The following is a 27,553-nucleotide window of genomic DNA, read 5'->3' as shown; positions in this document are numbered from 1 at the left end:
ACACAGGCCGTGGGAAGTGGTGTCCATGGACTTCATCACAGATCTGCCTTCGTCCAGGGGTAAGACTGCAGTGTTGGTGGTGGTGGACCTCATGTCCAAAATGTGTCACTTTATACCGTGTGCCAGGGCAGTCTCGGCAGAAGAGACAGCCAAACTGTTTGTTGATCACATTTTCAGACTGCATGGATTACCTTTAAGGGTTATTTCGGATCGTGGCCGCCAATTTGTTTCCAGGTTCTGGCGGCGGCTCATGAACCTCCTGCAGGTGGAGGTCAGCTTGTCGACGGCTAGACACCCGCAGACCAACGGACAAGCGGAGAGGGTCAACGCCATTCTGCAGCAGTACCTGAGATGCTACGTCAGCCAGCGGCAAACGGACTGGGTGGATCGCTTGCCACTAGCAGAATTTGCCTACAACAATGCAGTGCACGTCTCCACAGGGGTGTCGCCCTTTAAGGCCAATTACGGGCGCGACCTCAGATCTTTCCCAGAGAGGGAGAGGGAGGAGGAGGAGGAGGGCCCACAGGCTGAGGATTGGGCAGAGGAACTGGAGACGGTGCACCAGCAGCTCAGAGAACACTTGGAGAGGGCCAAGGAAGCGTACAAAAAGGGGGCAGATCGCCACAGGCGACAAGGGGAGGTCATCAGGGTGGGGGACAAGGTGTGGTTGTCCTCGGAGGGCCTTCCCACCAGAGGGAGGTGCAAAAAGCTGGCACCCAAATGGCTGGGCCCCTTCACGGTCACGCAACAGGTCAACCCGGTGGCCTACAGGCTGGCACTGCCAGAGGACATGAGGGTGCATCCAGTGTTTCATAGATCGCTGCTGTCGCCGTACAGGGAAAGCAGCAGGCTCAGAGACAGCGAACAAACCCCCGAGGGAGGGGGGGAGAGGGAAAGCAGGGAGCAACTCAATGAGGCCACGGCCATCCTGGATTCAAGGTGGGGGGTGGGGGGCCTGGAGTACCTCATGGCATGGGAGGATGCTCCACCGTCCCAGAATGAATGGGTTCCCGCCACTCAGATACAGGAGGAATTCTTGGTGGAAGAATTTCACGCCCTCTTTCCCCACAGACCCAAGCCCTGGCACATGGAAAGGGAGGGGGAGGAGGAGGAGGCACGGGAGAACAGCTCACCATGGCGCTGGGAAGCGGAGTTTGAGGAACCAGAGGATGAGGTATGGGTGTCGCCAAGATCCACCCAGTCAGAGGAAGGAGCAGATTGGCAAAACATTTTTACCCCCACCAGCTCTGACGCCACGGACTTTTTGGGATTCCCGTCCTCCCAGGCGGAAGGGGGGGGCTCGCAGGACTGGGGGGAGGTGTTCACACCAACGGGCTCGGAGAGCACCGAGTTTTTAGGCTTCCAGTCGTCACCGACACATGGGGGGGGCCTGGGGAGGGGTGAAGGAGAGCTTGGGAGGGGGGTGGATGTGAGGGACAGGGGATATCGCGAAGTCCCTCCCCTCCTGAGTTCAAGCCCGTCCCCGAGCAAAGGGGAAAGCAGGGAGAGTTCCGATTCCAGTGGGGAAGCAGGAAGTCGTGTCCGAGGCTCAGGCAAGGTAGAGGAGCCAGGGTCCCAGGTGGGACAGGAAGGGGCAAGTAAGGGGGGAAGACCCATCCCCCCAACTCCAGAATTACGCAGGAAGAGGAGGGGCAAGAGGATGGGTCTGCCAAAGCTTTTGTGTTGGAGAAAGACGCGCCAAAAGCCATTAGGAGGTTCTGAAACCGACTGACAACATCGCTCCGTGTAAATAGCAATGACTTGAGCACTGTAAATACGCAGCACCAATAAAAGAATAAAATGCAGAGCTGCGTAGCGTCGTTACTCTGAAGTAGTCCACTCCGGCCACTGTGACACATATGATTTTTAATAGTTATTTATTCATAAAAATAAAGCAGTTTACAACAATTAAATGTAAAATCATACAGCAAAAGTCATATGAGAATGTTAAAACAAGGACTCATCTAACTCATGGAAATATGTATTCTTAGCTGCTTGCATAAACCTGATGGAATCGGAAAGTTTTCAGAGTTGGAACAAAAGGTGCCTATTGAATTTATTGGCAGAGCATTCCACAATAGTGGGCAAATGGGACTAAAGGCACTTAAATAAATATCCCATTTACACTGTTGAACACAATGTAGCAGTACAAAGAAGGTGGACTAGCAGCAGAAAATGGCAGCTGCACCGAGGTCAAATTGGGGCCTAGATCCTTACCAGGGGCAGTTGTGGGGCAGCAGTGGAGGGAGAGACAAAACACTCTTAGTTATGCCAGTTTGTGCCCATACTAGGTGCCACTGGCTAATCAATAACTGCACACATGGTGCTGACCCAGCTACTTTCTGCTTCCAACAGCACTGCATTATAGTCCACTCGAAAGCAGCTGATCTCTCTTCGCCTTGGCTTCTAGAGAATGATGGCAGCCAATTACTACCATCTGCCGCACCACACAGGCCATCCCTGATATAACCTTATGCTATCACAGAACTGCTAATACTGACATGAAGAAGGAATTGTGTGTGTTATGACTATGGGAAATCACAGAATGGTGATCTACTTGAAGGAATACATGCACTTGATAGACCAGGAGGCGGCTCATCCACAAAAGAGCTTCCAAAAATTAAAACCCACACCTTCACGTATTTCTTTGCGGAGTTCACATTCCAAAAGCTCCAGGTGTTCACTCAGTTTACGGTTCAACTGCTTGGATTTTCTTTGGGTCACAAAAATTGCAACTGGGGAAAAAAAGTCGATACTCAATTAAAAAAAAACATGAATAAGAACCATTCTTTTTATCAAAAAGAGGAATTTGCAGTACTTTGAAAACAGCTGTGTCTCAGAATAGTCACCAAAAGGTAGTAGTGACCGCCACCTTACAACACATTGTTACAAAGAAGTTGGTTGCCCCAGTGTACTGGTTGCTGATGTTATTAGGGAATGACCAGCTATGCAAGAACTGTAAACTTGCATGTGTGGGCTACTAAACCCCCCTCCATCCTCCACCACCACAAAACAAAGGCAGAAAGTCTCATCCACCACAGATTGCTGTGCCATGGCTGCTGGTTCTTTCACTTAACAAACCACCCCACTGACCACCATTGCACATGCTTACTGGTTTTTAACAGATGGAAAACTGGACACATGAATAGTGCTACTTACCAGCAATGACTATGACTACGGGGATTAACGAAAGAAGGTACAAATATGAATAGTTGCGTGCTTCATCTGGAACTTCTTGCTTAAAGTTTCCGACCTTGACCTAGTGGATTGGGGAGGGGAAAATGAATATGTAAGAAAGGCCTATATTGAAATGTAGTTCTTGACCCTCCTCGGTGGGTTGTTATCCTTCTTCTGTGGCTGGAAAAAACAGCACACTGCAGCTGAGCTAATACTATGTGTTGAAATCAATAGACGAAACCATACACTGTTACCTCTCCTTCTAGCACTCCATTTGCACAGGGAGCTGCAGCTCCACGCATGACTGAAATAACAATGACTGAGCTGCTATATATAGAAGCGATGCAGGAAAGAAGGAAACTCAACAGTGCTATCTAGCCCAAGATTAAATCAATTGTACAACACAAGATCTGAGTTTACACCCCTGAGGGAAAACTGGAGGACACCAAAATAATGCTCAACATTACCAATCTACTCCCCACAAAAGACTCAGGGAAAACTAAGATGCATAAATTTGCCCCATATTAATTTTGGAGCTATATCTTTGGGATTTTTTTAAATGTAAAATTAAATCATATGCTTTTCTACCAGCACTTCCGTTTCTAAATTAGAATTACTGTAAGATCATGCTGAAGGAGTATAACACATCAGTATTTGTGCATGGCTTCTGGTTACCTATATTTTGCACTGCATATTTATCATACAAGTATTAATATAGGAAGATATAATGCCCAAGCATACCTGTTTTCATACAGTTTTGATCCCCTTTGTTCTCAATTTAATTGATTTTATATTTGATTCTCAAAAACTGGGCATTTCTGCCTTCGGTGAGCTGTGTGCATGTCCACACACCCCCTTGATATAGCAGGGTGGGGGGACTCTACCCCCAAATGCATTCCCTCATGGGGGAACTTTTGGAGGTCGCGTCCCCCAACCCTGTTAGTTTAAGTCTCAGCTTGGATTGATGAATCCTTAAGAAATAAATGTTGGTGTCACAAATGTTACCAAAGTAAGAGAATCAAAGCAAACTAATTACTTATTGGGAAGCATATTCTGAAGAGAGGGAAAATGTATGCAACACAGGGCTCAGACATTAGAAGCAAGTGCTGGGAGAGAATGTACCTCTTCCAATGCAGTGATAGTTGACCTTCAGCCCATGGATATATAATGGAACTTATTGCTAGTGCACACTCATAGTTTTGTGCTGATACTCTCTTAATTAAGCAAGAAATGAATTTAAGGTATTGTCCTTATCATTGCTAGCTGCTATTTGGTAACTGTGAATGTCACACTGAGAGTAATATATTAATTAAAGAACTGAAAATTTTGGTTAAGACTATAAAGCACTTATGTTTCTTTGTTCATTAATCCAATGGCAGTATTTTCTTCTTTGTTTTATGTTAGATTAAATAGTATATTCACATGTAATAAGAAAAAAATATATAGCCCATAAGCTTTTACTCACATAAACCTTCACACTGGATGTATCGATCTTGTCACTGGATGTCTGTTGGGCTCTGCAGTAGATAGTGCTGCGAGTTTCAGTTTGTGAAATATTTTGGACAGTGAAAGTTATGTTTAGCAATTTCTCAGCAGCCGTGCAGGACATAAAAACGTCAATCTCACGTTTTGAAATATTTAACTCATCATTTTTTTTCTGGAAAGAGATGAGAAAATACTATGAAGTGTGAAATATGCACCAAATTCAAAGAAGATTTGTGTTTTCTCTTTATAAAACCCAAACCAGCATCTTACATGTATTTTTAACTCCAAGACAGGATGCATATCAGTTGTCAGTTCATAGTGAATAAATTCAGGGTCAGGTTCATATTGAAATTCAATGCAAGGCATATTTTTCATTTCAACTTTTAGAACAACTTTTACATTGCTTTTCTCAGTATTAACAGCTGGTGTTGTGAAATTGCACTCAGATCTGTCACTGCGGCATGTAAATTTCTAGAAAAAGAAAAAGGGGGAAGGGGGAAATGAGAAAACTATAAAGCACTGCCAAATTTTATATAGCAGACACTGTTAAATTGTAGCCAATATGTTGGCTGCAATTCTATGCACAGTTATGATGCTTACATCACAGAATTCCATGGAATTTAACTTAATACTTTCATATACACAATATTCCTTAAGTAGGGTTGCTATATTTTGTTGAGCTTTTTGGGGGAAACCTCCCCCCCCAAAAGGTGATTTTAAGCTTTTGGAGCTGTTTACACTGATTTTTTTTTCATTGCAATGCCATACAGCCGGGTTTTCCCCTGAAATTTTGCCAATTCGGCAAAATTCCCTCCTGACACCAAAAACCTGGACCTGTCTAGAATTTGTCTGACATATGGCAAGCCAACATTAAGACACTTTGTGCTGGACTCAAGGGGGCAACTGAGATCCAATGGAGCCTCTCCACTGGAACATAGGTCAGCTGCTTTCACCAATTCCCACCCCCACCCCCTGCTGTCCTTCCCCATTTCTCATGCTGCTCTGGACAGCCACCCAACACTCTGCAGATGGTTTTCAGAACTGGGGCAGGGAGGAGGAACTGGCTTCCTCCAGCATGACTGGAACTCCACTAAGCGAAAGTCTGAATTCAAACCTTAAGGTGGAGTACAGTCCGTAAAATGCTTACTCCTACAATAAGCTCATTTATTTCTGCAGAGTAAGCAGTCTAAAGGCTGCAGCTTACTTGCATTTAAAGCTATAAATACCAATCACATCACAATCCACTGTTTTTTTTTAGCTTTTACACATGTGCAGGCGTGGGTCCCCAAATAAACTTTCTCTGTCCTGTGAATATGGATCCCTTCTTTATTGTTTCATGCCATGCCATGGACCCTCCGCTGAGAACGTAAGAACAGCCCTGCTGGATCAAAGGCTCATCTAGTCCAGCATCCTGTTCTCACAGCAGCCAACCACAAGTCCATGGGAAGCCAGCAAGGAGGACGTGAGAGCAACAGTAGCCTCCCCACTTAAGATACTCAACAACTGGAATTCAAAACCACACTGCCTCTGACAATGGAGGTGAAACATAACCATTGTGACTAGTAGCTTTTGATAGCCTTATTCTCCATGAATCTGTCTAATCCAGGGGTCCACAAACTAAGGCCCGGGGGCCGGATGTGGCCCAATCGCCTTCTCAATCTGGCCCACGGACAGTCCGGGAATCAGTTTGTTTTTACATGAGTAGAATGTGTCATTTTATTTAAAATGCATCTATGGGTTATTTGTGGGGCCTGCCTGGTGTTTTTACATGAGTAGAATGTGTCCTTTTATTTAAAATGCATCTCAGGGCTATTTGTGGGGCATAGGAATTCGTTCATTCCCCACCCCCCACCCCAAAATATATAGTCCGGCTCTGGCCCACCACATGGTCCGAGGGATGGTGGACCGGCCCACGGCTGAAAAAGGTTCCTGACCCCTGGTCTAATCCTCTTTTAAAAGCACCCAGGTTAATGGCCATCACTACCTCTTGTGGTAGCGAATTCCATAGTTTATACACAGTGCGAAGAAGTACTTTATTTTATCTATTCTGAATTTTCCCAACACTCAGCTTTGTTTCACGTCCATGAGTTCTCGTGTTATGAGAGGGAGAAAAACTTTTCTCCAGCCACTTTCTTTGTGCCAGGCATAATACACACCTCTATCATTGCCCCACTTTACACTAAAGAGACCCAGATGCTGCTCAGCCTGCTTAAACATAAATCTATCATCACACAGCCAATTGCCAATAATAATTAATACAACCAGATTTTGCACAGGTTAAGTTCAGAATAAAGCATTCTAGCTAACCAACCATTTGAACAATTGAATTCCTTTCTGCAGAACTTGGATATTTGATACAGATTATATACAGCCTTGCAAGGAATCCTAGGCTTCATTAATGAGGCAAGCCTGTAATGTTACACAGGGGTAGACATATTGTACTTTGTTTGTTTGTAAGCAGCCCAGGAAATATTTATTGATCAGCAAGCTATATAAGTTCAAATGATAATAGCAGCCAAAAAAAAAAGGTAATCAAATTGGCAAAAACCCCAAGACTCTCCAAAACAAGAGAGCCTTTATCCTTCACTGGAAGACCCAAAAGGGGGGGGAGAGGGAAAGAGAAGCAAGTTCCAGCAATAATATCTACTGAAAAAGAGTACTAATGATACAGGACCCAAACATCATGACACTTTCCAGGAGGGCACTCATTTGCCTTTTATGGCAGTTTGCAGAATTGTGGCATTTATAATTAATGTAAATATAGCCAACATTTTTGGGGGGGAGGGGAGTTCACAACACTTACTGCCAAGTTTTGTCCCCCTCCATCTAAAACAGAAACCATTTCTGTGACATTTAGATGTCTCCCACGTATAGTCATGTTGCGACCTCCACTGCAAAAAAAGGGAAAGGAAATAAGCTTGGAACTTGGGTCTACTTCAAATTAAAACAAAAACAAACAAGTTTGCAGCTCAGAAAACATTTTAACTCGCAGTAAATAAAAAACTACAATTTTGGGGTCTCCTTCAAAAAAATAATAATCAAGTTTGCAGCTCAGAAGACATTTTGTTGTTGTTGTTTAGTTGTTTAGTCGTGTCCGACTCCATGGACCAGAGCATGCCAGGCACTCCTGCCTTCCACTGCCTCCCGCAGTTACCCCACAGCAAATAAAAAACTACTACATATTCTCAGTGTATGACTGCAAAGCAAATTTATTCACAAACACAAATGTCAATCTCAAGCCTGGCTTAAGGAACGAGTATTTGTGTGTCATGCGTAAGACAGTAAGATCCTACAGTACACTGTCTTCTTTTGACAAAATTCCTATCCATACTGATTGTGACTGTTCACCTCTTTTAGGAGTTTTAATTGATCCGAGTCTGCCTAGCATGATATGTAAGCAACAGAATCTCCAGTAGGATCTAACGACTACCAGCTGTCTTCCCTTTCCCTAGAGCAGTGTTTCCCAACCAGTGTGCCTCCAGATGTTTTGGGACTACAACTCCCATCATCCCTAGCTAGCAAGACCAGTGGTCAGGAATGATGGGAGTTGTAGTCCCAAAACATCTGGAGGCACACTGGTTGGGAAACACTGCCCTAGAGGACTGACTTCTTCAGCAGTGGTTCTGAAATGGTATGGGAGTCACTCATGGGAGTGGTGATGGCTGGGATGGATGAATTAACTAATCTTTATTTGCATCAGCCACTAGCCATAGCAATAAAACAAAATGCATTATACAGAAGATAAAGGTAAACAGTTAATTACATAAAATACATTTCGGGGGTCAAATAACGGATCTTATTCTAATTGCCCCGGTTAAAAACCTTGTAACTTTTGCTGTCACCTGTTTATCTTGATCTGCCAAGAAAATGGACACTACCAGTGGTTGTGCAACCCAGAATGGACAATAAAAGAGGGGTGATGGCTGGAAGCTGCGGTCCTTGAGGTATTGCGGTCCTGAGCCATTTAAGGGCTTTATAGTACCAGCACTTTGAATTGGGCCCAGAAACTAATTGGTAGCCAGTGCAATCGGACCAGGATTGATGTAACGTGCTCAAACTGTCTTGCCTCAGTGAGTAACCTAGCTGCTGAATTCTGTACTAGCTGAATTTTCTACAGAGGCAGCCCTACCTATAATGCATTGCATTAATCTAATTTAGAGGTTAACAGAGAAGTTAGGCCATCCCTGTCCAGATAAGGGTGCAGCTGGGCCCTTTAACTTGGCCTTTGGCTGGCTGACATCTAATACCTTTTTAAAATGTGTTGTGGAAGAGGGAGGATTTGTTTTTGTTTTATGTTTTTGTTTTATGTATTTTCTGTTTTTTAAATTGTAATTTTATGTTGTGAACCACCCTGAGATCTACGAGTACAGGGCGGTACACAAATGTAAATGAATGAATGAATGAATGCTGAGCTGATGGATGTGTTGGTATGACACCATGAACAGCTGAACTCAATGCGCAGCCACACCCTTTAAAACTGAAGGATCTACAAGTGACAATAAGGTCTGTTATGATACTAAGTTAACTATTTCACATTCATATTCAATGCACTACTTTTTATAAGAAGTAAAAGAATTTAAGATTACCTCTTCCAGGTGACATTTGGAAATATTCCAGTACATGCGGGGAGAGAGACATAATACAGCGTCACAGGGAGTGAACACGGAAAGCCAGTTTTCTTTATACATATGCTCTTGGCTTCTTTGCGACTTGGAGGTAAACAGAATTTCATGTGTGTGCGATTTAACACTTTGGTGACAAATATTCTGAAAAGAAGAACAACATCACTCAAATTCTCCCCAAACCCAAATGCTATTTAATTTTAAAGCAGTTTGACAGCCCACTCTCATTGGAACTCAAAATTAACAACATGCGGAGCCCAAGGATTCAATCAAAATTCATAGTGTAATGTGATTTAGAAGAGGAAGAAAGCATCTTAAGAATGAACGTTGCTTTTAATTCCATTCGCAGATGTGGAAAATTGAAAAATAAGAATAGAAGTAATCTAGTGGGGGGAAATAGAGATTAGACTATCTACCAAGGAATAGGAGGACAACCTAAAACAACTGGGATTATTACAGTGATTACTAAAGTTTCACTTTTGGAACTAATGTGACAAAAGAGCACATAAGCGCAGTATGAATAAGCAAGTCTAAATCACACAGTTAAAAGGCTCCATCTTGATTATATAGTTTAATCATCAGTCCAAACATTTCCAGGATAAATATCTATGCGGCACAGGTGCGTGTTAGTTTCAAATATAAAATAATTGATTGTATTTTTACTCACTCCTCTGATTTGCAGCTAGTGGTTCCAGTCATTTCCAACAAAACATCTTCATTTGAAAAGTTTTCTCCTCTGACTAGTACTTCACTGCTGCCTAATGTAGATATCCACATCGGTTCAATGGAAGTAATGTGCATGGGCTGTTGGAAACAAAGTATAACAAGATTTCAATATCCAGCCATGCACTTTAAGCATGTTTAACTTGTACCTTTCTTGTTAATGGGTAGATACTAAGTGTTGTTCCATGCTCCATAATTTCCATTGGTTTTCATATTCTTCAGGATGGAATATAAAAAAAAAAGATAGAAGAGCATAACCAAATCCACAAGCGTCTGGCTGGTGGAGACACAAGTCTGTATTGCCCCAGATGAGAAATAGGGAGGAATGGATGAAATGATGGGTACAAGACGACTATTGGGTAATTGCACATATGGGGGATATATGTTTACATTAGTTTTGGGCAGTGTGAATGTGTAGGTTAAATGATTTTCGGTGATTGTATTATGTGCTTTTTATAATATTATTAGAGATCTTTTAATGATGATATGTCATTATGCTGCATTTGGTTGTTTTGTATATGTTTTGCTTTTGTGGTTCTTATTTATGTTTACATTTAATTATGCTAATTAAAATGTGGAATTGTTTTTATGGTATTAGTAGTATTGTTTTGAATATGGAATTTGTATTTTTTATATTTATTGCTTTCGGTTGGAATTTGTAAACTGCTTAAGATATTTTTTGTGTGAAATATAAACTGGTGTATAAAAGGTAAAAGGACCCCTGACCATTAGGTCCAGTAGTGACCGACTCTGGGGTTGTGGCGCTCATCTCACGTTATTGGCCGAGGGAGCTGGTGTACAGCTTCATGTGGCCAGCATGACAAAGCCGCTTCTGGCGAACCAGAGCAGCACACGGAAATGCTATTTACCTTCCCGCTTGGAGCAGTACCTATTTATCTACTTGCACTTTGATGTGCTTTCAAACTGCTAGGTTGGCAGGAGCAGGGACTGAACAACAGCAGCTCACCCCGTCGCGGGGATTTGAACCACCGACCTGCTGATCAGCAAGCCCTAGGCTCTGTGGTTTAACCCACAGCACCACCTGCATCCCTGCAAAAAAACTGGTGTATAGCTAAAATAAATTATTGCACCTACAAACTGTGGTCAATGAGCTAGCCTTTATAAGGTTTAGTGTCACATATGCACCATAGTTAATGCCAACCACAGTTCCCATGAACCTGAATAACCCGGATAGTGACAATGAAGGTGTAATGATAAAACACAGCTAAGGCAAGCAAAAGAATTTATTCCAGAGAGAAGAAGAGGACCGTGTATGACTGGCAAGCTTTGGGTTTCATATAGCTAGCATTACTTATGTGCCGGTGCTAAAAATCCAAAGCACAACAATAATTTGGAAATGTTTATTAAAACACATTCCACATCTATATCTCTCTGTGAACATACATTCCACAGAGTTTCAAAAGTACTGCCATTCACCCAGAGCATATGCACATACACTAAAAAAAAACACCAAGAAATTAAAGTGAGACTCTAATCCCTCCATTAAACAGAGTGGGGAAACCTAAGACAGAGATTTCCATGAGAACACAAAAACACTCATACCCACAAAATAGCATTGGAATAAAGTCACAATGAGAATAATATAGGCACTGCATAAATCATAGCACAAATTTAATGGTATACTTGGATACAATGTAACAATCCTTCATAGCAATATCTATAATTAATGTTTCTAAGTTGCATGAGCCCTCTTTTGAATGACACAAAAAGTTTATAAATTATTAGTTTGGTTCTTCCTTCATGAGTCTTTTAATCCAAATATTTCATCTATATTTCAAAAGGACTCAGCAACAACTAACCTTGATGTTAGCTGCTGAATTGGTTTCCTGCTGAAAAGCTAAAGCTACAACAGGAAGTCCAATCTGATATGTGTCTATCAATATGCATCTCTCTCTCTCTCTCTCTCTCTCTCACACACACACACACACAAAACACACATTAAAATTACCGTATATGTTGGGTTTTCGTAAGAATTAGCAAAACAGCAAACTAAATCTTACAATATTCTTTTGTAAGCTCATCTAGGCAGGGAACTATACTCATATATGAACACTGACGGCTTTGGACTTCTGTTTCCTGAACTGCAAGTCCCACCCAATTCCACAAAACAATTTAGGTTTGAAACTGAGAAGACTTTAAAATGCACAGTGCTCTAAACAGCAGAGGGGAGAAAAGTGTTATCTGAAGTTTTAAAAAGTAAACAATTTTACTGGGAATGCACAGGCCTATGGGAAAACTTCAGGAAGTTCTTTGGATACTAATAATGTGATAACGTTAAGCAAAAAATGTTATTTATGGATTAAGATTAGATACATTTTCGTTGACCTCATTGTTATTTTGGTATAAAAGAGAACTAAAGATGCTGAATTATACTTAAAATGAAGTAGGAGGGTAGTAAATGGCTGCTCGGCCCTTTCCCAGGTCTCAGTAAGTGTCAGCTGCAGCCCCTCGCCCTCTGCCACCATCCCCAGCAACCAGATCACAGGTGCTTGCCAGCCATTTGGGAATTCCCCTGGGCAGCAGGATCATAGGGTGGGACTTCCCTCCAGAAAGCTAGCTTCAAATGGGCCAATCAGAGGCCCCCACCTGATGAGCAGTGCCTTGCTGGCTGGCTGCTGCCATGCCTGGTCAGGCAGCAACACTTAGAAAAACGGGCTACATTTGTCACCGTATTCACTAGAAACCTGAAGTAATATGGGGGTACCAAGGGGGGTGAGGCAAGCAGTTGATGATAAGTCTTCTGCCAGCAAAATAGGGAGGGAAACCATTTTCAGTGAGTCTCCCATACCCAACAGCCTCCCTTTTCTTGTTCCTGTGGTGGAAATCTTACCATCCAGCTTAGAGACTAGTTCGATTAAACCTCCAGTTCCCCCCATTTTTTTAAAACAATCAGATCAGTTTTAATTCACTCCACCCAACACAACATTTGCTTCTACAGTTTCAGCACCATCTAATGCGTAATGGCTTATCAGTCTAACACAGGGAAGAAATTTGATTTGGTGGTGGGAAGGAGAGAACAAGGAAATAAACACTTTCAATAATAACATGTTTAAATCAGATTGAAACTATGGTGATTTACAGAGTTCGATTGCCTAAAAATACACAAACCAAGAATTGCAAAACTTAATTTATACTATCCAGTACTAATAATACAGTCAACTCACTAGCATATTGCAACGCAGTTCTTCCCTCAAACAACAGTGTGCTCTTTGGACAACATCTGTGCTATCCAATAAATATTAATGGAAAACACAGTTAAAGTTACACAGGAAATCAAAACTACATTTTGACTGTTTTTTGTTCTTAAGTATATATCCCGTTGCTTGGTCCCAGCTCCTGCCAACCTAGCAGTTCAAAAGCATGTCAAAATGCAAGTAGATAAATAGGAACCGCTACAGCGGGAAGGTAAACGGTGTTTCCTTGTGCTGCTCTGGTTTGCCAGAAGCGGCTTTGTCATGCTGGCCACATGACCTGGAAGCTATACGCCGGCTCCCTCGGCCAATAATGCGAGATGAGCGCGCAACCCCAGAGTCGGTCACAACTGGACCTAATGGTCAGGGGTCCCTTTACCTTTACCTTATATATCCCAAATAACTGAAGACGAAAACACATACAGCAGATAATTGCAGCAGTATGTATGTATTCAGTTCTGTATTGTTGTTTTGTAAGCTTGATCAAGCCATTTGCTAGCTAGATTTGGAGAAATGTGATCCAACAGGATTAGAATTCAACCCAGAGGATAACTCTGTGAAATGAAATCCTTCCACTAATTATATTAAATGACAACTACTGATTTCTTATAGTGTCATGGTATCTGACCCAAACATAGTATTGTTATTCATTATAGCACAAATTCCCATAAATACAAAGGGTAAAAGCAGAAAATGTGACACACACACACACACACACACACAGAGAGAGAGAGAGAGAGAGAGAGAGAGAGAGAGAGAGAGAGGGAGAGGGAGAGAGGGAGAGAGAGAGAGAGAGAGAGAGAGAGAGAGAGAGAGAGAGAGAGAGAGAGAGAGAGAGAGAGATCAACTATCTACCTATTTCAGCAGTGGAAAATGAAGGCAACACTAACATCCCATGGTATTTTACTAGCATTGTTGATACTGCTACTAGTCTTATGATTTATGCAAAGCATTTCATACCATAAGCAAGAGAGACTAGAAAAGCCAGTGGAATTCTCCTGAGCTTGGACTTGGGAAAGGTCTACAGAAGCTCAAAAAGGTCCTGTATTGAAGGGGGAATTAGTGTGTCCAATTGCCAACCATCACCCTGCAATGCTTCCCCTTATTTTCCACCATGTCCTTTTAGTATTCTGCCTCCTTCACACTTGGTAGTAGTGCAAGAGGTATTGCCATCAGTGAAAACAGCATATGATTGACAGTGAGCTGGATACATTATAGGAAGAGGGGGAGATAGTGTTAGCACATGGGTGAAACCCCCCCCCCCATGATCAATTGTGCTATAACTTATCAGTTTCAGAATATCTGCTGACCTCTGGCCTCTGTGAAATATATTTCCCATCTGAAGCACTGGTAGGAATTGAATCACAGTCAACCTGAAAAAAATTGAAAGTATTTCCTTAGAATATTTTTTTTTAAAAAAACCCACTATTCATCAAATAAAAAGCTTTCCATATAGTGATTTAAATTCAATACAAGAAAAATTACCTTTTGTGTACAAGTCATGGTAGAGGAGAAACATTCGTTCTCTCTAGTAGACCAGGTGCAACCAGCACGAGACAAACATTCTGAACATCTAGGAATACAAAATAATAGTTACAGAACTGCAGGGATTGGTGAGATCCAGCAGAGGTGGTGTGTCAGTATATAATTCTAGGTCTTACCCAGGGTGCTTACATGTCATAAATATTTATTTAGCTCTACTCAAGCTAAGGCTTTTCATATAGTGGCCTCAGTAATTCAGAACACTGGTCCTCTTGAAATCAGACAGGCATCTACAATTCAGATCTTTCACTGCCTGCTGAAAACTTGGAAATTTAATGGTAACATGTAAAGTCAATTTGGATCAGCAGGAGAACTTCAAGGGCACCTCTGTCGTATTAGGCATGGGAAAGCAATGCTCCCTGCTGGATTAGATGAAAAGACCATTGCATTCTGCCTCCCAAAGTGACCAACCAAATGCCCTTGGGAAGTCCAAAATCCATCACATGGAGACAACAGTCCTCCTTTGCTGTTGATTTTGAGTGACTGAATCCAGTGCCCTGCTGCCTCTGAACATGGCAAGTGAAGTGGTTCATTTCTATAGTGTTGCTTCAACTGCTGGCAAAAATAGATGGCTCATACCATCTGACTTAAAGGTTATATGCTAAGAAGGTGGTGCAAAAAATCACACTATCCATTCCTCCTTGCTATTTAAACTTCCATCATCCCTATAATCTCACTTAAAACTGTAAATCCATTGAAAGAGTTTTGCCTTGGGAGTAGAGCAGGCTTCCTCAACGTCGGCCCTCCAGATGTTTTGAGACTACAATTCCCATCATCCCTGACCACTGGACCTGCTAGCTAGGGATCATGGGAGTTGTAGGCCAAAAACATCTGGAGGGCTGAGGTTGAGGAAGCCTGGGCTAGAGGTTGTGGAGCTGTTCCAACAACCCTTTGGTTAACACAAAAGGAGTCTTGAGTGGCAAGTCTTATTGCACTAATTAATTAGGAAAGCAAGCCTTCATGTTGGATCTTCCTTGCCCCCTACTCACCAACTTCTCAATTCTGGAAAATATGCTTCTGTGTGAAGCACACAGTAGCTTGGATAGAGTTAATGCACAACAGAATCCACAGTGGCTCTTTTTCATCACTATCTGGAGGTTGGCTCCTAGTGCTATGAGTGCAGGGAAACAGAGCTGAGATCTAAAGTGATGCTTCAGCAAAAGAATGTATCATGGGCCAAGTACGGTTATAAATCTATGTGCTAATAATAGCTCCAAGCAAAACAACAAGCCTACCCATAAGGCTTATTAATTGCTAAGGTTGCTTCCAGACTGACAAGTGTTATATAGAGATTGCACTTCCTCCACCCTACATGCAGAATAGCAAAACTCTTCAGATAGTCTCACACTTTACAAAAAAAAAATGTACATCCTGTTATACATCATCCATACTTGTGTGTGTCATATACAGCTATGTAGGTGGCATACCCTTTTAGCACGATGTTTATTTTCAAAACATACACACACTGGGGGGGGGGTTTCCATGTTTACCAAAAATCGCTTCCCCTTCCTTAACTGCTACTGTGCTAATAATTTTTAAGCTAACTGAAATGGCACCAACCAGAAAAACAGTGTTTTATCTATTTAACATTTTGCACTATATAGCTTTTTCATGTAAGTGTAATTATACAAATATAGATTTAAAATATGGGTGAAGGTGTTATTTTGACTTTAAAAAAAATAACATTACTAAAAATGTACGTGTCACAGTGGCCGGAGCAGGCTACTTCAGAGTAACGACGCTACGCAGCTCTGCATTTTATTCTTTTATTGGTGCTGCGTATTTACAGTGCTGAAATCATTGCTATTTACACGGATCGATGTGGTCATTCGGTTTCAGAACCTCCGAATGGCTTTTGGCGCGTCTTTCTCCAACACAAAAGCTTTGGCAGACCCATCCTCTTTCCCCTCCTCTTTCTGCGTAATTCCGGAGTTGGGGGGATGGGTCTCCCCCCCTTATTCGCCCCTTCCTGTCCCACCTGGGACCCTGGCTCCGCTACCTTGCCTGAGCCTCGGACACGACTTCCTGCTTCCCCACTGGAATCGGAGCTCCCTCTGCTTTCCCCTGTGCTCGGGGATGGGCTTGAACTCAGGAGGGGAGGGACTTCGCGATATCCCTTGTCCCTCACAGTACGGAAGAGTAGAGACCTGGGAATAGTCTCAGATGCCTGAATGATCAACAGCATTGTCTGCACCAGTCTTCTCCAGTCTGGTGCTGTGCAGATGTTCAGCTCCAGCTGCCATCAGGCCCACTCAATATGGCCTGTGGTCATCACACAAAACATCTAGCAGGGAAGGTTGGTCCTACACTGATTGGCAATGGTTTTCCAGGGTTCCAAAAAGGATTTTCCCCAGCCCTACCTAGAGATATAAGGGACTGAAGCTGAGACGTTCTGCATGCAATGGGTGTTTTCTATATAACTGATCTACAATTATTTTTCTTCAAAAAGACAGAAGCGTATTTCAACTTAGCACTGCATCTGCTGATATTGCACTATGTTCTGTTCCTTCAAAAAAAGAGAGATTATCCCCAAAAACAGTTTCAAAAGAGGTGAAAGTACCATGGGGAGAATACAAGATAACACATTTATGATGACACTGTGTAGATGTCCTGTAACAGTACAGAGAACAAAGAGTGACAATTCAAGAGGAAACATCTAATGTGGAAGCACCCTAAAGAAGCTGTTCCACAACCCACAAAAAAGATATGTAAACATCTCTTACGTTTTCTCTAATGAGCAGTCGTATTTAAATATTTCCGATAAAGTCTGTGAATTAGAGATGAGTAATACTTGAGCAACTGAAAAGGAAAAAGGAAACATTTTTATATATTGGGCACAAGCATATATATATAATGAGTTATTGAGATACAATTGATTTAAAAGTGGATACAAGGGAGTCCCCAGGAATTTTTCCAAGGAGGGAAAGGAAAATACTCCAAATAAATAGACAAACATAACTAGCATCAGAGAACAGGTCAAAATATCTGGCAGCACTGATGACTCTGCAATGGAAAGGCCTAGTTAGATTTGGTCCCTGAGCAACCTGTATGTCAGATCCACCCATCTGTTGTTTCTCAATGAGTAAACATCCAGGGAACATCCTTCCACTCACTGCTGAAAGTCTTAGTTCTTTGCCTAGCTGCCTTCACTTCCTCTAGCTCTTAATTGTACTCCTCCTACAATCAATTTCAAAGTCCTCTCACAACTTAAAAAAGACAGCCTCCTCCCTCCTTTCAGCAAAATGGGTGTAACAAATCTGGGCTACTTTGTAGGGCTGGCGTACCCCATACTATCTCAGCCATAGTCCTGCCCCCTGCAATATAGCTATTAACACTGATTGACTTTATCTGCGCTGGCACTAGCAGAGTAATTTTTAAAATATTTACAAACTCATTTCATATAAAAGGTTATTTTATTACTACATCTGTGATAGAAAAATCATGAACTCCTTCTTTGCTGTTATCTTTTGTTCTTGGACTGGCACACTTGTCCCAAATCACAGCTACCTTAAAATCTTGTATAATCAAATTGTTTTCTATGGAGCAGCAATCACTTATTTGCCAGGGAAGACCAACAGAAGAAGCTTAACAATAAATCAATACTTTTGATTAAGGGTGTTTTACTCTTGCCTTCTCTTGGACTAATTGGTTAGGTCTCCTTTATTAAATTTCATTGGCTAGTATTTCTTTTTTCTTCTTTGTAAAGTTTATTATTATTATTTCATTTTATAATGTGTATAAAATAGAAAGAACAACTATAACACCAGATGAAAATTAAAAGATGAAAAACTAAACTATAAAATAGGCATGTGGAATGAGTTAAAATAACAAAGTCCAAGTAAAGGCTATCAACTTCATTAGATCATCAAATATAGTTCCAGATTTGCCATGCTAGTGACAAGGGACATCTTGAAAATATTTTTTTTCTGCTGAATATGTCATAAAGGAATGCCAAATCATATAAAAAGTGTCTGCAGAAGCAAATGAGAAGAATAGTGCCGGCACAGTCTAACTCATCCGTCAAATTATAAAATGCCAGAAACTTACTACGTTTTTACTTTTAAAAAATGAAAGCCAGGAATATGTTGATTAAGGCTCATTGGGTGAAGAGGCTATCCCATTTATCTTCCTGCAGATACCCATGCATAGAGCAGACATAAATGAAGAGGGTATGCCACAGATAATTGTATTACTTAATTATTTGTTCTGTTTATGCTGCTCTTTTAAGTGAAGATGAATTTCCAAAGAGCTGATAACATGGGTCACGTTTCTCTTGCATGACAATTAGTCTTCAGTCTTCTATAGCAACTTTTTCCTAATGTAGTTTAAATAGTCTTTATCTTGTCAACACAAGATTTGGGATTCAGGGCTGGTTTCAGGAACTGGCATTCATCTTGGTGCCAGACATCTTCCCCAATCTTGCACACACAAGAAAAGACTGACAAGTGTGACATGATAAAATAGTAGCCAGGCGTATACCAACCACAAACATCGGCCAACCTCTCTTCCAACATCCAACCACAGCAATCCATAACACACTTTCAAAGCTTCCTCTTTCAGAACCAACATGGCTTTATCCTCCCCCCACCCGCCTCAAGCACAGTAATTAAAAAACAGGCCAAATATAGATCCCCACACATTCCATACAACAAAACATTCCAGTTGTTGTAGGTAAAATATGAAGAAAACTTGCCTTTTCCGACTACATCAGCTGCCTTAAGGTGGCAAGAACAGTTCATGATGACTTCCTTCACATTCTCACAAAGAATTTTTTTGGTATTCACATCTATCACTTTGCAAGTGAATGGCCCTTCAGAATTTCCAACTGCAGTTACAGAAATCTAAAGGAATGAGAAATTGATAAGATTTCTTCACCTCTTAGATGATAATCTGGAGGAACTTCCAAGAGAATCAGAGTTAAACTCTCAGGGCAAATGTTGATAGGCTACTTAAAGATTAGATAAAAAGTAAATGGCAAGAAACAATTGAAAACATACCACCAACTTTTAATTGGCTGAATAGTAGGAGCTGCTGCAATCTGCCCAACTCCATTCATCACACCCAATGATTCCTACTGGGAAGTCATGAGATTTATACAGAATGATTCTCCCACTTCCTTCTCTCCCTAGAATGACGATGATTCTACACATCATGTAGACCATGTTTTATGCAAACCAGAATTCATACCAACCAGTGTTTGTAAATCTGCTTCAAACCTTGGCTTCAATATATGGTCAGGAAGATTCCTGGTTTGCATTAACCATGAACTATATCAGTATGTCTAAATGATGACTAACAACAGGAAGAGAAGAGAGAAATAGTTTCAGAGGCAGGAGGTCAAACAGCATCATGCTCAAGGCTGGCGCACAATTTGTCATCCACAAGGATGCTGAAGAGCCAACGTTATGGGAGAATAATACTACCAACAGAAGTCAGAATAGCGTGTGTTTCTTTTTTGTCCCACTGGGTGAACCCGGCTTCGCTCTACTTTCCCTACACTCTGCAGTGATCAATGATTCAGGCAGACAGTCCACCCGGACATGTGAGTGTACTTTAAGAGATTAACAAATCCTGTTTTAAAGTATGTCCGTGTTCTTTCCACATCAGTGCCACCCCTCGGAGGTAGAGTATGGTTATAGGAATCCATATCCAGCATGAGGGAACCATTAACCGTTTCACATTATAGCAACATGATCTAAAACCATTCCAAGCAGAAAGCAGGGAGCATCAGAATACATCACGATTGCTCTAACAAGGATTCACCTGCACCTTCACAGCTTGGGCTTTCCTTTTGTGCAAGGCACCAAACAACTGGAGCCACCCAAGGAAGTTCGGTTAGGGGTCCCAATCCTGCTGTGTGTGTGCAAACTGACACAGTGTGATCCGCAAGTATGGGAGGCTGGGATTCTGCCAGTATGCCATATATATTGGATTTATCAAGTAGGATGAACTACTTGTCTACAAGATGGTTTGAAGAGGATGCCAAATATGGAAGCTTGGGGCAGATACATGCTTTTGTGTACATAAAAATAAATAGGGTTTTGTTTACCCAGGTTCACCCACAAAGAACCCCATTGTTACACCAGGAGAAAGGTGTAAGCAGCATAGGATTGGACTATTATGTTTCAGTCAGACCAGAGTACTGAGAGAGCTCAACACTGCCAGGTAAAATTCTCTCATTTGTAAAAATAATGTATTAAGTAGTGCAGTTATACTATAAATGAAATGAAAATGATGTTTAACATACCTCACCTCTGTAATGCTTAGATGTGTAGATTTTCAAGCATTTATCTGTTCCATATGGAATGCTTGTCCAGTTCATTATGTTATTTGAAACTGGGCATTCCCCTTTTAAAGTGCAGCTGAAAAAAACCCCAAATATATGCATGAGAGAAATAGAGAAATCACTTAATAAAATAATAATAATATATTATTTATACCCCACCCATCTGGTGGGGTTTCCCCAGCCACTCTGGGCAGCTTCCAACAGAAATATTTAAATACAATAATTTATTAAACATTAAAAGCTTCCCTAAACAGGGCTGCCTTCAGATGTCCTCTAAAAGTCTGGTAGTTGTTTTTCTCTTTGACATCTGGTGGGAGGGCATTCTACAGGGCGGAGGCCACTACCGAGAAGGCCCTAGGCACTGGACCTCAGTGTCCGGGCAGAACGATGGAGGTGGAGATGCTCCTTCAGATATAATGGACTGAGGCCGTTTAGGGCTTTAAAGGTCAGCACCAACACTTTCAGCACCAACACTTTTAATTATATATGTCTGCATTATTTGTATCTCCTAGCCAAACTGTGGCCACCTTGACTGAACATTTCTAAAGTGCCTTCTCAGCTCTTAATAAGCTGAGAAATCGTGTTCCAGATATTTAGCTTTGAAAAAGATAGGTACATCAAACAATGAACATCTATTCCATCATTTCCTTTCAAGCCAACCCTGTTGGCCAGCTATGCAAATTTGTGGGAGATAGAACTGATTAACCCAATCAAAATTTATTGCTTTATTGTTGCTGCATTTCTGTCTTTAAAACCATAAAAAACCAGTTACACCCATTGATTCTTTCTCATGGCTTGTGATGCCATTGTCCCTCGAAGCCACGGACCCAAGAGTAGATATAAGTTTTGGAAAGTCAGTGTTGAAGAAAATTTATTTACATTATTTTCCTTGGGACCACTCTATGACTTTTTCAGTCTTATGAGAATATATCATTATGGTCTTTCTCAAATTTCAAATTAAAAATAGGGTATGAGAACTTAATGCAACTATCCAAATATCTCCTTCCTGCTAACCACAATTATAGGTGTCCTTTTAAGAAGCGTCTTACTGCATGCTAGTAAAACACTAAATTCTTATTTACTGCTCGGCTACTGGCTTGTCACTATTGTGTCTTATCGCTCGTTTTTGCTCAAACTTTGTAAAAAAATAATTTTAAAGCAAATAAATGTTATGGTCTTCTTGTTGTTTTAGAATTTCAAAGTTATTTGGCCCCAGGATTCTGTCTTAGCCCAATTAGAATACTAACACAAATATCCTGGGAAGGTTAAGAGAGAAGCTTGAGTTGCCTTTACATTAATATTATTAGCTAGTGTCATCATGGGAAGAGTCACTGCAGACTTAAACTGATCCAAGATGGCTTTGTAAAAACAACTGCGGATACAGCCTCAAGGTATCAAGAATGACATTAAAAATTTTGGGAAATGATATACAGTGAATTGGAAAAAAATGTTTAAAATGAATTTTGTTAAAACACCCTGAAGCCTTTTTTGTTAGGTATCTCAAATCAAGAGCTACCAAAAGAAAAATGGACATTATTTATGTAGGCTACAACAGCGGCAAGAATCTTGATTGCACAATATTAGATGATGGAAGAAATAGCATCATAGGAACAATGGCAAGAAAATCTGATCAACTATGCAGAATTGGCTTAGCTAACGGACAAATTATTAGAGAAGGACAAAAAGGACTTCAAAAGAGTCTGGGAACCATTCACAGTTTATTTGCAGAAACAACAGAATGGACTGGATTCACTGGCAGGATTTGAATGAACTTTCACAATTTCATTTGAGTAACATATTTCAGAGAAATGATAAGGGATTTTATTTTTGTGTAGGAAAAGCAGGATACAATAAATAAAACTAAAAACCTCAACAGAGGGGGAGTTGAGGGAAGTCCAGAGGAGAGGAGGGGAGGGAGAATAATTGTAAATAACATGAATTAGATTTGTACCATTATTTGTTATAAAATTCAATATTATTATTTTTTTAAAAAAAGGCATCAAGAATGAAAAAAAATACCAATAATGAAGCATTTATTCATATGGGCCTATAAAGCAGAAAATACATACTTGTTATATGAATAACACCATCCACAGTGAGGGTCCATGGCAGTTAAACATTCTTTACAGGAAATATACTTGCTACAATTGGCAACCTTTGTTCTCCAGATCTAAAATGGAAAGGGGAAAAAATCACTCTTGCATGTTTCTAGTAAACATTTTCAAAAATGTAAAATAATTTTCATAAACCCAGGAAATAGGAAGAAAAACAAATCAGTAACATTAAAAAAGGAATTCAATGTAGTTTCTTACAATATTGCAACAACCTTGTAAGGCAGGCATCCCCAAACTGCAGCCCTCCAGATGTTTTGGCCTACAACTCCCATGAACCCTAGCTAACAGGACCAGTGGTCAGGGAAGATGGGAATTGTAGTCCAAAACATCTGGAGGGCCGAAGTTTGGGGATGCCTGTTCTAAGGTATGCTGTTCATGTCACTTCAAGTTAGCCTTGTCTGGATCCATCATACCATCAGCAGGAGATCATTTGCAAATTGGACTTGTGACAAGGCCTTTGCCAGCTGTGCTCACTTGTACTTAAATTCAGAGCCAACAGGGTGGCATAGGACTTCAAAAATAATTTGCATGCAGATTCCCTGCCTGTTACAGCCTTTGTCTCTAAACTTCTGTTTCTAGGAAAGGCTGCTGAATGTGTGGTTGCCCTTCAGTACTTAAAAACCACCAACTTTCTGCACACCTGCTAATGTGGCTTTTGGTCTGGAAGGAGTGTGTGGTCTCTCATAACCATTTCTGCCTGGCTGGCGATTGCTACGAGCAACTGAACTCCACTATTAATCCTATTAAATCCTGCTGCAAGTCTTTGACACTAAAGTGTGTTATTGGCAATGCCACTGTGGGCTCTTCCACTCTGGAGTTTAATGTGGATTTGAAGCTGCATTTCTCTCTCTCACTTTTGCAGTGTACATACAGCATCCTCCTCATCCAAGTGGCAGCCTGCACCTCCCCTTGCTAAATTAAGTTTGTTTTCTGACTTGTTCTAGCTGGGTCCCAGGCTGCAAGTAGCCTTCCAGATAACCATGGCTATTGCAGACGGAGAGCTGCAAATTCCATGGCCAATCCAAGGTCCAATTCCAGACAAGCAGTGATTTTAACAGAGTTGAGGGGCAACCCTAGGTCCAGGTAAACAGATGGTCGGGATCAGGTACAAGAAACGGTGTTGGTTAGCAAGCCATTGTTCCAGCAGTTCTCTCAGCCTTGCACTGAGGCTCTTAAACCAGAGGCACCAGAATCCCACCCTAGGCCCAGCTGCAGCCTCTCAAGAAATCTCTACAGAGTCCTGTCTATAATTCTAGACAGTCCTTTGCTCATGAAGAAACCTTCTCTACAACCAATCACTCTTCTTGACTATGAGGAGACAGCTGGTGGTGACATAATCTTTGCCAATCTGTGGATAATCCAATAGGAAAAGAAAATGCAATACAAAAATGTGGATCCTCTGAAGCTCATTATGTGGGAAGCGTCATTGCTTTTAACATGTGTGATGACATTTCACTGGATGGTTTCTATTGCCACGTTTACTTCTTCCATTTTGTTCCCCATCAGCCCCAAAGACATGTTCATGGAATTTTAATTTTTAACCCAGCTGTTTTTCACAGAGCAGCTATGTTAAAATATATAAATTGCCCTTGCATGTGGATGGCAAAGGAAAAGGTAGGAAAGGAAGTAGGAGTCTTTCATATGAAGGATTCCTAATCTTATCTGGCTTGGAGTATTACACTCTATTTAAAAATTACTGTACTTTTGTGCAATTCTGAAAAAACTTACCGGTATATTCCAGATTTGTACTTTTTTAAAAAAGTGCATACACAGGCAAGGAAATAACTGCACACATATCCACAATGGACCTCAGGGAAATAATAATATTTGAGGGAAGGAGACAACACTACATAGTGCAGTAACATGCATCCTATCAAGTACCACCCACTAATGTGCACAAGAAAGGAGGAGATAGTTTTTGGAGCCGTAAGATTGAAAGCATCTGTGTGGATAAAGGTGCCTGAACATGCACATGCAACAGTGAGCGATGTATGCATTAATTCCCTAATCTGAGTAGAGACTGAAAGGAGTTCTCTTGTGTGGTGATTACTCATCATCCATCCAAACATTTCTCACAAGGGCTTCCTGGTGCTTCCTGAATTCAATAGATAAATGGATAAATGATAGATGCTGAGAGAGAGATCATATTAAGGTCATCAAGCTGATGACATCCAAGTTTTCTCTTGTTTCCATCAACTCAGTTCTTAAAAGTCTCTGTACTCACTTAAGACAATGTAAGTCAGTTACGCAACTGCAAACACTAAGAAAATGATGTGATAGCTAATCTCTAAAGTTACACAGAACTAATCAAGTCAGTTGCATAGTTTTGAATCTCTGTTGACTAGAAACCACACCTACTCATATTCAGGGTCCTGTTCTACAGCCCAAAAGTAAAGCAGGTTCCTGGACTTCAGTTAACAAGGACTTTGCCAGATGACTGAAAGCCAACTTCAGAAGTACTATTTGTGCTGACTGCTGCTCTTAGCTCACCTTGTTACCAGATGGTAGATAGATGTAATCTTTATTCACAGGGTCAAGTTCAAGTTTGTGAAAAATTGGTGTTTCTTCTTCAATTTCATACAAAATGTCTGGGCAATTTGGTTTCATGTTTTCATCAAGAATAACCTAAAAGCACAGGAAACAAAAAGAATCACTATCATGTTAAAATGGGCCAATTTATCTGCCCTATTTGAATACACTATGGTTCCTCTATTCCTCACCATCATCAGCAATTTGGAACAGATTTTTTTGGGGGGGGACATGTTTGGGGGGAGAAGGGGGAAGCAGAAGTCCCACTGTGCAAGCAGACCCTCAAATGAACAGATAAGAAGCAAACTGCATGGATAAACTAACAAATACTTTTACCTGGAAAGAGAACATGTTCTTTTACTATTATCTCAAGAAAGATACAAGGACCTATTTTGAATGCATATTCAGTGACTAATGATCAGCATTTGTATGTTTTCGATTTGGTCAGCTATTCAAAGTGCTTACAATAAAAGTGTAAGATGACAGCAATAAAAGCTTTTCAAAAAGCTAGATAAACTAAACAGCCTAAAACCTTATTTTGAAATTACATTATTTAAGTTATTTCACTGAAAACCGATCCAAGGAAATGTTGAATAAAGGCCAACAAATATTTTTATTGGGGAGAAGGCATTGTTTAATTATGTACAGTCAGTGAGGGGAAAAAGAATTTGATCACCTGCTAAATTTGCCCGTTTGCCCTCAGATGAAGAAATGACCAGTCCATAATTTTAATGGTAGGTTTATTGTAGCTGTGAGAGACAGTATAACAACAGGAAAAACCCCAGAAACCCAGTAGACAAAAGTCAGAGATTGATGTGCATTATAATAAGAGAAACAAGTATTTGATCCCCATCAACCAGCCAGATGGCAGGCTACCTGGTATCTGCACTGTATGTAATGAGCTGAGATTAGAAGCACCTACTGTAAGGGAGAGGTTTTACCTGTAATCCCAGCTCGTTACAGTACCTGTACAAAAGACACCTGTCGACAGAAGCAATCCAGCAGATTCCAAAGTAGCCACCATGACCAAGAGCAAAGAGCTGTCCAATGAAGTCAGGGACATGATTGTAGACCTGCACAAGGCTGGACTGGGCTAAAGACTATTGCCAAGCAGCTTGGTGAGAAGGTGACAACAGTTGGTGCAATAATTTGCAAATGGAAGAAACACAAAATAACTGTCAACCTCCCTCGGTCTGGGGCTCCATGAAAGATCTCATCTCATGGAGTTGCAATGATCAGGAGAACGATGATGAAGCAGCCCAGAACTACACGGGGGGAACTTGTCAATGATCTCAGGACAGCTGGAACCATAGTCACCATGAAAACAGTTGGTAACACACTATGCCGTGAAGGACTGACATCTTGCAGAGACCACAAGGTCCCCTTGCTCAAGACAGCACATGTACAGGCCCGTCTGCAGTTTGCCAATGCACATCTGAATGACCCAGAGGAGAACTGGGTGAAAGTGTTGTGGTCAGATGAGACCAAAAACGAGCTCTTTGGCATCAACTCAACTCGCCGTGTTTGGAGGAGGGGGAATGCTGCCTACGACCCCAAGAACACAATCCCCACCGTCAAACATGGAGGGGGACATATGCTTTGGGGCTGTTTTTCTGCTAAGGGGACAGGACACCTTCACCACATCGAAGGGATGATGGACGGGACCATGTATCATCAAATCTTGGGGTAGCACCTCCTTTCCTCAGCCAGGGCATTGAAAATGGGTTGAGGATGGGTATTCCAGCATGACAATGACAAAAACAAAAAACAAAAACGGCCAAGGTCACAAAGGAGTGGCTCAAGAAGAATCACATTCTAGCCAGTCTCCAGACCTTCATCCCATCTAAAATCTGTGGAGGGAGC

General features: G+C 41.3%; 1 protein-coding gene across 1 annotated transcript in view; it reads right to left on the bottom strand.

Moving 5' to 3' along the window:
• The window catches only part of PLXNC1 (plexin C1), a 63,749-nt gene that overhangs the window by 22,735 nt on the left and 13,461 nt on the right, over window positions 1–27,553 (bottom strand). Inside the window, exons 3-16 of the mRNA XM_060279702.1 lie at window positions 25,652–25,786; window positions 23,117–23,217; window positions 21,009–21,123; window positions 19,455–19,602; window positions 17,485–17,560; window positions 14,705–14,792; window positions 14,530–14,592; window positions 9,952–10,088; window positions 9,249–9,428; window positions 7,466–7,553; window positions 4,933–5,133; window positions 4,643–4,834; window positions 3,160–3,259; window positions 2,634–2,735 (exon numbers count right to left, since the gene is read on the bottom strand). Of these exons, the coding sequence (XP_060135685.1) occupies window positions 2,634–2,735; window positions 3,160–3,259; window positions 4,643–4,834; window positions 4,933–5,133; window positions 7,466–7,553; window positions 9,249–9,428; window positions 9,952–10,088; window positions 14,530–14,592; window positions 14,705–14,792; window positions 17,485–17,560; window positions 19,455–19,602; window positions 21,009–21,123; window positions 23,117–23,217; window positions 25,652–25,786 (1,726 nt within the window). The remainder of the gene's footprint in view (window positions 1–2,633; window positions 2,736–3,159; window positions 3,260–4,642; window positions 4,835–4,932; window positions 5,134–7,465; window positions 7,554–9,248; window positions 9,429–9,951; window positions 10,089–14,529; window positions 14,593–14,704; window positions 14,793–17,484; window positions 17,561–19,454; window positions 19,603–21,008; window positions 21,124–23,116; window positions 23,218–25,651; window positions 25,787–27,553) is intronic.

This window comes from Zootoca vivipara, chromosome 10, assembly GCF_963506605.1.
Source record: "Zootoca vivipara chromosome 10, rZooViv1.1, whole genome shotgun sequence".
NCBI lineage: Eukaryota > Metazoa > Chordata > Lepidosauria > Squamata > Lacertidae > Zootoca > Zootoca vivipara.
This window is presented reverse-complemented; position numbering and strand designations above follow the sequence as displayed.